We start from the raw sequence: 11,739 nt of genomic DNA, 5'->3' as shown, positions 1-11,739 counted from the left end.
GGTGTTCTTGGGATGCAACTCAGTATTCTTCTTCCTCCAAACACGACGAGTTGAGTTTATACCAAAAAGTTCTACTTTGGTTTCATCTGACCACATGACATTCTCCCAATCCTCTGCTGTATCATCCATGTGCTCTCTGGCAAACTTCAGACGGGCCTGGACATGCACTGGCTTCAGCAGCGGAACACGTCTGGCACTGCGGGATTTGATTCCCTGCCGTTGTAGTGTGTTACTGATGGTGACCTTTGTTACTTTGGTCCCAGCTCTCTGCAGGTCATTCACCAGGTCCCCCCGTGTGGTTCTGGGATCTTTGCTCACCGTTCTCATGATCATTTTGACCCCACGGGATGAGATCTTGCGTGGAGCCCCAGATCGAGGGAGATTATCAGTGGTCTTGTATGTCTTCCATTTTCTGATGATTGCTCCCACAGTTGATTTTTTCACACCAAGCTGCTTGCCTATTGTAGATTCACTCTTCCCAGTCTGGTGCAGGTCTACAATACTTTTCCTGGTGTCCTTCGAAAGCTCTTTGGTCTTGGCCATGGCGGAGTTTGGAGTCTGACTGTTTGAGGCTGTGGACAGGTGTCTTTTATACAGATGATGAGTTCAAACAGGTGCCATTCATACAGGTAACGAGTGGGGGACAGAAAAGCTTCTTACAGAAGACGTTACAGGTCTGTGAGGGCCAGAGATTTTCCATGTTTGAGGTGACTAAATACTTATTTTCCACCCTGATTTACGAATAAATTCTTTACAAATCCTACCATGTGAATTCATGGATTTTTTTTTCACATTCTGTCTCTCACAGTTGAAGTGTACCTCTGGTGCAAATTACTGACCTCTGTCATCATTTTAAGTGGGGGAACTTGCACAATCGGTGGCTGACTAAATACTTTTTTGCCCCACTGTATCTATCAGAGAGGTCCTTTTCTGTTACTATTGGACAATACTCCACTTCCTTTGCCCCAATTTGTTGTGGTGTGCCTCAGGGGTCTGTTTTGGGTCCAACTCTGTTCTTGTCACAGTCTGGCGAGGGCAGACTGTATGAATTGATGAGAAGGACCCAAAACGCAGACCCCAAGGAACAGGGAACAAAACTTGAATGTTAACAAAAAGCAAGCCATTTAGTGAGGCTGGTAAAAGGTACAAACAAAAGGCAAGGCAAACTGAAGAAAAATTAACACAAACCTAAACTGGGAAATCTAAACAGCACCCTAAAGAACTCAAACATATCTTCCAAATAAACTAAAACTCAAAACGCTGGGTCAGACCCAGGAAAGTGACAGTTCCCCTTATACATGCTGCCTTTGGGATTTATTTTTAGGAAATGCAACATCCCCTTTCACTGTTATGCTGATGCCACCCAAATTTACTTCCCCTTCAAACTGGGTGTTTCTGTTCCACTGTAATGTTAAAGACTGGTTAGCACAAAATTTTCTCATCCTAAATGTAAATGAGACTGAAGTTATTGTTTTTGGAAGTCATTCGACTTTGGATAAGTTAACTGTTACCCTCAGTTCACTTGCTTGTCATCATTCTCACACTGTAAGAAATCTTGGGAGTGTTTTTAGATAGCTTTTATTAATTAGAGAGGCAAATGTCCACAGTTCAAACCAGTTTTTATCTGTTATGTGAAGCTTTATCTTCCTCCAAAACACCTAGAAACACTTATTCATGCCTTCATCACCTCTAGACTGGACTACTGCAATTCTCTCTATTTTGGTCTTCACCACTCATGTCTTGCAGTTAGTCCAAAATACTGCTGCTCATCATTTAATAGATGTTAGAATGTATGAATGTATCACTCCAGTTTCAGCAAATTTACACTGGCTCCCTGTCAAATACCATGTTAGTTTTAAGATTTTTTTTACTTAACTTTTAAAGTTTTAAATAATATGGCACCCAGCTATTTAAGCAAACTCCTCAACATTTATAACCCCAAAAGAGCACTGAGAGCTCTTAATATAACCGAGGTCTCGATTGAATCCTATTCAGTCTTTTAAATTGCGTCTTAAAACTCCCCTTTTTTCCATTTTAAACCTCTTATAGTCCCACACGTTGGAAATGTTGTAGTCCTCTGCATTTAATCCCTTCACTCAGTGAAGCAGTGGGCAGCTACCAATCCAGCGCCTGGGGAGCAGTGTGTAGGGATGGTACCTTGCTCAAGGGTACCTCAGGGTAGCTTGGATTCGGTGGATTCGAGTCCCCGACCTTCCGATCAAGGGGCGACCACTCTACCTGAACTATCCCCACCCCCCATAATGTTGGCTTTTAACTCAAGTTAATAACCTCAGACCTGTTTTTTAATGTTAATACAATGTCCTCTCATTTATCTGTATTTGTTTCTCTATTTTCTTCTCTTGTTCCTAACTGATTGTGAAGCACTTAGGTCAACTCTCTTGCTTTTAAATGTGCTATAAAAATAAAGTTTGAATTGAATTGAATTGAAGTTCATTGGACACAAGGCCAATTTGAATGTGATTGATTGGTGATTTTAGTGCATCTTTGTGAGATTAATGTATATGCAGATTGCCTGCTCACTTTCATTATACTTTTCTGATCTACACAGTGGGTAATTAGCAACTTCAAGGGACAAGATCTAGACCTTCTGCTGAGTTTTGAATTTTGTTGTATATCTGTTTTTTCATGTAACATTAGTCATTCAGACTATTCCAGGAAACTTCAACCTTCAAACTTAAACTGTGTTATAGAAATGTTATTAGAAGTGACACTTCTGGGTTCAACACATACAGAATGACTTCCGATAAAACTTCTGTAAAAGACAAGAAGGAACTAAGCTAAAAACTTCCTCATTTATGCTTCAAGTAACGTGTACTGCAGAGCCGACTCTCTAAAAGAAAGCTGACTATCTCAGGAGAGATGGAGGAAATCTATGTCAATGTTCAACATGGCAAGTCAGTCAACAGAAGCTCTTCAACAATTCAAACAGGTAAGAATTTCCAGTTTGATGGAGATTGTCAAAGGACTGAAATCCCCCAAACCTCATCCATCTAGGACTTGAAGTAATGTGATGAATAGGAACTCAGCGGGGTAACCATGTACATAGTTAAAAACAAGTTGTAAGTGTTGTGAAACTGGAGTCTCTGGAGCGGTCTCAGCAATATAATATTTCAGAGTGTTCCAGACGGTTAATTATGGCCAAACAACTGTGATCTAAAAATTGGAGCCACAAGTCTTTTCTTTGCTGCTAATTTTTTGTTGAATTATGGACTTTGGAGGAACTATGAGACCATAGTGGTATTTAGTGGCAGTTATCCCATTTCATCTATTATGATTAGTCTTGGTGATTTATAGAAATTGGCTTTCGTGATTTAAATGAATATCTTACCTGCATTTAAAGTCTGAATTGTGTTGTTAAACGGTAAAGGTTAAAATATGTGTATGGCTATTACAGCTTTTATTGCTTCTAAGAGGTTGCTCTAGCCCACAAGCTGACCGTCGCTTAGGGCGTTTATTTCTTGGTCTGCTACTTTAGGGCAACAAGGTGAGTGACTGACTGTACTTGACTAACAGAGTTGCTTAATCAGAGTATGTTATCAGAGACAGTGGTATCATTATCTAGATGTAGGCAGTTAGGATGTCTCCTTTAATTAGTTTCTAGTAATTCTAACTCAGAGCCTTAAGACGGACAACCAGTCCAGACTTACTGTACCGCAGTAACTGAGTATATGTTGCATATGTTGCATTATGTGAAAGACATCTCTGACTTTTTTTTTCTTATCAGGTCCAAAGAGCTCTGATGGGAAGTTTCACAAAGCTGTTATTCTTACTTTGGGGCTGCTGAGTGTTTCCCTGTTGGTTGGGCTCATTGGCCTTGGTCTTCACTGTGAGTTTTGTTCACATTTAGCTTTATTCAGTTCATTTTTATATTCTGTATTCCGTATTCATACGGGCAGTTTATGCCAAGCCTTCAGTGCTCGTTTAGTTCGCTCATCTATGAGAACACAGTCATCAGTTATCATCGAATTATTTATAACGTCATTACATCACTGTATATAATTAGAAAATAATAAGAAAAAATGGCTGTTCATGAATACAAAACAAATAAAAATAACAACAGATATTTATTGTTCTTCTACACTAGCTTCATTGTCATTGTATGAGAGAAAATAACAAATTATAGGCACTGTTAGAATAGCTGTTTTTATTTACAGACACGGAAGTCAATGGATTCCAGTGACTCCAAAGTGCCACTGCATTAAACATTGTTTGGCCAAATGTATTTCTAAACAGTGTACATGTAATGTACACATGTACACATCAAATAATTTCAGTCGCTGAAAGGACCAAGCTGCAGGCACCCCGTTATTCCAATATTAACTGACACCATCTTTCTTAGGTGGCAACTATGGTGTCATTTTTGTGCCTCTATTCTAACTGCACGTAAAAAAAAAAACTTTGCAAGCACAAATGTTGCATTTTGTGGAGTAAATTATTTTTGAGCGAAGAAAAGTGTAGCTTAAACTAGATTAAAACCAACAGTGGTCTTAAAAAATTATATATTTTAAAATGAAATAATTAAACATACTAACCGAAAATGCATTTGGCAGCATTCTGGACCATGTTTCCGGAATGCAATAGCTAGCAAGCTGATTGGAGACCGTAACAGCCTATCAGAATTTTCACATCCACGTCAGTGATTGGTTGGTTGGTACACCTAGAATGGTGTACAGATAGTTGAGCGTGCACCGAGCAGAGATGTTGTGAGCATGAACGTCACACTGAGAACAGCCAGCAACTGAGCAAGAGGGGCTGTTATTGTGTGTGTGTATGCATAATAGCAAACACTGAAATACATTTCTTGCACGCAGCAATGAATTTTGTTTGCTCCAATTAAACGTTTCTTCACTCAAAATAATTTTCTCCTCAAAATGCAACATTTGCACTTGCATATTTTTTGATTTGTTTTTAACCTGCACTCATAGAACAGAGGCACAATAATAATGCCATAGGTAACATATGTTGTAACAAAGCCTGTCAGTATTGACCAACTCAGTTGTTAGTTTTGTCCTTAACATAATAAACATAAATATGTCATTTTGTAAATGTATTTATTTCCAGATCACAGTGAAGCTGCACATTTCTCTTTTCTCAAAAACAACCTGACTGAGCATCTCCAGGCCTCTATTAATGCGATGTCGTTCATGACCAGAGAGAGAGACCTGCTGAATTCAAGCATCACTGAGTTAAAGAAAGAACTAATTTTAACCAGACAGAGAGAGAAAACTTGTCCAGCAGGATGGAGGATATTTAGTAGTTCTTGTTATTTCCTCTCCAATGACTCTGGTTCATGGACAAGAGCCAGACAGGACTGCAAAGACAAAGGAGCAGATCTAGTTGTCATTGACTGCAACAAGGAGCAGGTACTTCCCTAACAGTTGACCAGACTGCTTAGTTAATGATATGACCATAATCATAATAATGTGTAAGTAAATAAACGCAGTAACTACAGATCGAATTGCGTCCAATGATCTTTAAGAATGACATTCTTAAAATTGTTTTAGCTGAATGGAAAGCCATGTGTGTGGGTTTGTTTGTTTGCTTTTAACTGGAAAGTTTCTGGTGTTTTTAGTGTTTATTGAGTCATACTCAGCATGTATCTTCTTCCATCATGGTGGGGTGAGTTGATGCCAAATAGTAGGATTTTGGAGAAAGAGAAGGAAGTTAGTCAGAACTGAGGAGACTGCACTGCCAGAAGGCTACATTGGAGATACTGAGGACAGCTAGAAGTACCTTAGAATTATACAAATGGCAACCATGAAGAGGCCGCTAGAAAAGCCACAACCAAATACCAGCAGAGTGTCAAGTCCTAAGGTGTCAATTGAATGGCAAGAACAAGATCTGCTGAATCACCACGTACAACCTGCCAGTCATCATATACTCTACTGGAATAACCAGCTCGCCAAAGGAGAAGATAGAAGTCCCTGACATCAAGACAAGAAAGCTCTTTACCATGTATGGAGGGTTTCACCCCACGTCCTGCACCCTGACATTTTATGTGAAGCTAAAGGAAGGAGGATAAGGATTAGTGATTGTCAGAAGCATCATCCAGAATGAAACAACAAAAATGGGTATATCAGGAAGCTGGCCACAATGAATTTGTGCTTGGCGAATACCTCAGGCATTAGAAACCTGAGAAAAAAAGATGAGCAAGAACATCATGGAAGGACAGTATGTACTACGGGCAGATAGAAGAAGTGGCTGATATCAAAAAATCCTACCAGTGGCTGGACAAAGTTGGATAGAAAGACAGCACGGAGGCTCTAATCATGGTAGCACATGAACAAGCCCTGTGCATAAGACTGAAGGTGGGGGTCTATGGTGGTCTAAGTCTCAAGGTCAAAATGGGGTACAATACCCCTAATGTAATCTAATGTATAATAGCTTAATTTTCTGTTTAATGATTTTATAATAATGATTCAATTTTTAAAATATCATTTGTATCTTTTTTTTATCATTAAAAACAGACTTTTCTCTCCAAGTTAACAAAGTCAGAAACATGGAGCTGGATTGGTTTGATGGATGGGAGCAATGAGGGAACCTGGAAATGGGTTGATGGATCTTCTCTCACTCTAAGGTTACAGGCCCTTCTTCATTTTATTCCTTTCTTTTCCCTTTCTTAAATATAATTTTTACCATGTATTAAATGAGAAAGAAATCAAATTTTAAAAATTATTTGTGTAGAAATTTACTGATGTAAAAAAAATGTTTGTTTTTGTTGTTGTTTGTTTTTCTTTAAAAATGTTTACAAAGTATGCAAATCACCACATATCACTGTTTCTTTTCACTTTTTTATCACTTTTGCATTTGAAGAGCATCCCATTTTGAACAAAAGAAAAGGATTAGGTAGTTTGCATTACTTGTTGTGCAGATCATAAGATATCACAAGCAATGCTGGCTGCTCAGCATGCAAAGAATGTTCTGTATTTATTTGTCACACATACAAGTGTTTATGGTTTTAGAGAATGAATCTGTCAAGAATCACATTTGATTTTTAAGCCCCACCCACATTTTATCGCGCATGTATTCTACGTATTAACTTTACACTTTGAAACTACCTCTGTACATTAGCTGTTTGCCAGAGATGCGGTTCTCAGTTGGTTGCTTTTACAGTTTGCTCATTTACTTTTTATTTGCTACACTGATCTGTGCATGTGTATAATCACCTACAGATCATGAACATCACAGTTCTGCTTGGCTTCTACTCTGGTCTTCCATCAAAGAGCATGGATTTATCCATGGTGTGCTTTTGCAAATCACCGCAAAATTCTGCTGGGCTCTAAAGTGACCGAGGTCCAGGCTTTGATAATGGGACGCTGAAATGCGCATGACAACAGAAAGTTTAAATGGATTCTCATTGCTGTTTCCACAGACAATACTCAACTGTTGCCACAAGGTGGCAGTAATTTACATGATAAAGGCAAATAGCATGATCTTCTGTCCCTTTATGGGAGAGACTTGATATATTTTAATGGGGCGGCATTCAAGCAGGCCAAGAACTGCATCTGAGTTAAAACATACCAATGAAAAAACGTACCATGGCATACGCAGATGAACCACAACAGACAAGCGATAGACAGGAATCCCAAAATATTTATATTTGATCCTGGAATTCTTGACAGTATTTTGACACATACCAGCAAGCATACATGGTGAACAGGCCAGTGTTTTTGCCACTCTAAACTGTTCTAGACTAAACCTTAAAATCACTGTCAAAAAAAAATGTAATAATAACTTTAAAAAGTATACACTTGTCGAACTCCAGGCCTCGAGGGCCGGTGTCCTGCAGGTTTTAGATATCACCCTGAGTCAACACACCTGAATCAAACGATTCATTCGTTACCAGGCCTCTGGAGAGCTTCAAGACATGTTGAGGAGGTAATTTAGCCATTTAAGTCAGCTGTGTTGGATTAAGGACACATCTGAAACCTGCAGGACACCGGCCCTCGACGCCTGGAGTTCGACACGTGTGCACTAGAACAAAAATGACATTAACCAAACTAAACCACCATACTACACGTGAGCATATTACTACCACTTATGCCACTTAAAGCCTTTATTGTATCATACACCATACATAGAACTTTGAGGTTAAATAATGACTTGCGATGTCTCTGTTCATTAAGACTAAATCATTTAGATTTGCTAAACCCATAAAGCAGAGGAGGTGCCTTACACACACAAAAAACCAAAGATTTATTTTGCGCAGTACAAATATCAGTGTTACTGGAGTTGTCATTTTTAGGCTCAGTACAGAAAAAAATGTAAATGTGTACAAAAATGGGAATCATGGAAAGACTTCTAATATTAGAGATTAACAGTGTCACCATTGTCTTGTTCTGAAACCTGTTAGGTACTGGGAGGCTGAGCAGCCTGATAACGGTGGTGGTGATCCAAAGTGGGGTGAAGAAGACTGTGCACATATTAGAACTGGCAAGGATACAGAAGAAAACTGGAACGACCGCTCATGTGATGCTACTCTGAGGTGGATCTGTGAGAAACTGGCTTAGCACTGAGCTATATGTTTACATGCTTTTGAAAGGCATAGTGCCAGTTCCATCTCATCAAGAATATTTATTAAAAAGGTTTATTAAAAAGGTTTATTTGAAATGTTCAGAGTACCTGAAACCAGTTATGCCATGGTTACTAGACACTGTCTGTATTTATGTAGATTTAAATGGAAGAAGAGCTGTACAGTAACTCCAGAGGTAGAGGTAGAGAGTCACTGTAATTTCAAGAAATAAAATCTTTACTCCTAGTAGAAAAGCCATAGTTCATGAAAAGCTATGACTATTTAAGAGTTAGTTAAAAAGGAAAGAAAAAAAAGGTTAAATTCCAAACATAAAAACAGATAGACTGTATATAAAAGATAGTTGCACAATGCAGGTTAAAAAGGAAGCCAGGGTGGAAATGTCATATACCTGTCTTTTTTTCTACTGACCAGCAGAGGGCAACCTTGTAGCTGTCTAGAACTCGACTTCTCGCTTGATTTAAAACCTCAGTATATATTTTTCTAATGACTTTATGGTCTCATTCAGTAGTATTATGACTTTATCATGTTTAGTTTGGAAAGTGCCATTTAAAAAATACCATGCCATATAAATAAAAACGTGCTTGTGGATGAAACTCTATCAAATGATATACAAGTTAATATTCTATCAATACCATACTAAACCTGTACCCGTGAAGCACACATAAACACATACTGTGTTGTTATCCACAAATCTCTGAGGAAAGTTTCCAGCACATTTTTAAATCTATGCAACAAAGAAGTAAGGCAGTTCTGGATGGAAAAAATTCTAATTCTAGTTTTGATGCCTTCAGTGAGAATCTACAATGTAAAATAAAGCCAAAAAAACATTAAATGAGTGGGTGTGTCCAAAATTTTGATTGGTAGTGTATGATGACTGCAGAATCTTCCTCATCTGAGGTGCAGGAGCATTGCAGCAGCCAATCCCTAGGGATCCCCTAAGGCTCAATAAAGTATTCTGATTCTGATTGTGATTATTTTGTGGCGACCCCATGCAATTACATCTCCATATTGTCACCCTACATTTGTAAGTGTCACATTCACGATGGTGGAATCTCCAGCAAAGTGCCCTCTGCAGTCCCAGTCTGCCAATACCAGGCTCTCCTTCTGCATGCAAGTTTCATCCAGAAAAGACGACAGCAGGAATACTCACTGACTGGAATGTCCTCAAGAGTAAAATTATGTTTAATTGGAACATGAACATTATTGCTTAATACACCTCCTTTATTATTGGACTACTTTTCATGGCTGAATTGTAGTTCCTTTTATCTAAAAACAAAAACAAAAAACCAATGTTAAGTACATTATACTCAAAAGAATCATATCAATCAATCAATCTTTATTTATAAAGCACTTTTCATACAGCAATGTAGCACAAAGTGCCTTACATGGTTAAAAGCAGCCCACCCCACCCCGCCCTCCAACTCACTCCCCACACTCTTATTAACATAAACAATCATGGATACATACACACACATCCCCCCCCCCCCCAACACACACACACTTAAAAAGTAAAATTGGGCTGCACAGACATGAGCCAGTTGATGCACATTTTAATTCCAGTGAAAAATACTATGTATTCCATTTTTGTTTACATTTAAGTTTATTGTTTGAACTGTTCTTTCCTTGCCATGTGTTTTCTTAATGTTGAACAATATTTTCTGACACAAATAAATAGAAAACGATCATATGTATAATTTTCTTGTCATATTCTCTCAAAATTAGTGTAGTAAACTATTGCAAAGAAAGTAGAAAGAAAGTAAAATTATTTAGGAAATATATAGGAAAAACTTATCAAAAGGTTATAACACAGATTTTCGTTTGTAAAACGTCTTCTAAATTAACAGGTAAATAGATAACTGACTAAATAAAATGTCCACATGAAATGTACATATGAGATACAGACTTTTATAGATGTAAAGGTTCTAACAAATGACAGTTTAAAATATTGCTACAGTGTCTCCAGCTGTTTATTGTTCCTCATCTTCCATCAAGTAGAAACCAGGGATGGAAATTTTCTCCCAGGCTTCGGAAGCAGCAGTGTTTGCATCGTCATTATCATCATTGTTTCCTGACAGCTTAATAGCTTCAAGGTAGGGCTTACAGATGTTTTCTGCTTTTTCTGTTGCCATTTTTTTTAGTTTGTCGTTTAGGTGAATACTGACTTCCTCTGCTAGAAGGTCTTCAAATACTACACTGTAGTAAGGCTGACAGCGTGGCCTTGTTTTAAAACAGCTGCAAGACAGTCTTTTAATTTCACAGGTCGTCCAGACAAATAAAAAACCACAGATGAGAAAAAGACCATAATCCTGGAAAAGAAAAAAAAGATACAGTTTGAAAACAATTCACATACTTGTTTTAAATGTAGGTTTGTTCTTTTAGTCAAGTTCAAGTTTATTTCAACTCTTTTTGCTTTTCTTAACATTCAGCTTCCAATAACCTGGCAGTACATAAAGGTCTTTTGAGCATGGACAGTTGTTAAAGTGATGTTTTCTTTCTCTATTGTCAGTCAGACACACAGCTTTTGAATTTTGCGCAAGCATCCACTTGATGCTCTGAGCGCACTAAGTAAAACATTGTGATACTTTCCTTACATGGAGGTAGAACTAAAATGCTTTTAAATGTAACAAAATTTCATTGTCTTACATTTTTTAACATGTGAATTTTAGTTTAAAAATGATGTTAGTCAAATTGATGTTGCATGATTGTTGTGTGTTGTTACTTACAAGTGATTGAGTCATATAGTCTCCTATAATCCGTTGCTCCTCATAGGTCAGATTTTGTTTGCATGGAATTCCAGTCTGGTTCTTGTTGAAGTTTGTCTTTAGGCAAACGAACCAGTCTCCATCAAAAAGAACAGCAGATATCCATACAGCCGCCAAACTGATCCACTTAATGAAAACCTTATAGACATAGCTGCCAACACACATAGCACATCTCGAGAGAGAGTGACACCAGTAAAAAATCTTTCTTTGGTGAAAAGGTTCAACAATGATGACAATAAAGGAGAGGATCAAAGGAGGCAGAGCCATGTACAGTACACCATTTGGATGCAGGCCCGGTTCACACGAGCATAAAAAATGCATGTTAAAAATGTACTGCAGGATGTAGAAGATGACTATGAGCACCAAAACACCCACAGAATTTCTGATTACTTGAAGAAGTTTGTAAGTAAACTCCGGAAATGC

The 11,739-nt window shown here is 38.0% G+C and overlaps 1 protein-coding gene across 1 annotated transcript; it reads left to right on the top strand.

The window, feature by feature from the left end:
* The first annotated feature begins 2,682 nt into the window (after window positions 1-2,682).
* Window positions 2,683-9,519, top strand: LOC101485053 (CD209 antigen-like protein C). The gene is made up of 5 exons (XM_004571998.3): window positions 2,683-2,950; window positions 3,746-3,847; window positions 5,083-5,384; window positions 6,489-6,598; window positions 8,375-9,519. Exons 1-5 carry the CDS (start codon window positions 2,881-2,883, stop codon window positions 8,529-8,531), a joined length of 741 nt encoding a protein of 246 aa, XP_004572055.1. The 5' UTR covers window positions 2,683-2,880; the 3' UTR covers window positions 8,532-9,519.
* The last annotated feature ends 2,220 nt before the right edge of the window (window positions 9,520-11,739 follow it).

The sequence above is a fragment of the Maylandia zebra genome, linkage group LG16 (genome assembly GCF_041146795.1).
Source record: "Maylandia zebra isolate NMK-2024a linkage group LG16, Mzebra_GT3a, whole genome shotgun sequence".
NCBI lineage: Eukaryota > Metazoa > Chordata > Actinopteri > Cichliformes > Cichlidae > Maylandia > Maylandia zebra.
The sequence above is the reverse complement of the archived record's forward strand: the minus strand, read 5'-3'. Positions and strand labels throughout refer to the sequence as shown.

Excerpts from the sequence above, each read along its gene's own strand:
- LOC101485053 (XM_004571998.3), top strand. The coding sequence starts at position 2,881 with ATGGAGGAAATCTATGTCAATGTTCAACATGGCAAGTCAGTCAACAGA. Across the intron at positions 2,951-3,745 it reads CTCTTCAACAATTCAAACAG|GTCCAAAGAGCTCTGATGGG; the intron begins GTAAGAATTTCC and ends TTTTCTTATCAG. Across the intron at positions 6,599-8,374 it reads GGATCTTCTCTCACTCTAAG|GTACTGGGAGGCTGAGCAGC; the intron begins GTTACAGGCCCT and ends GAAACCTGTTAG.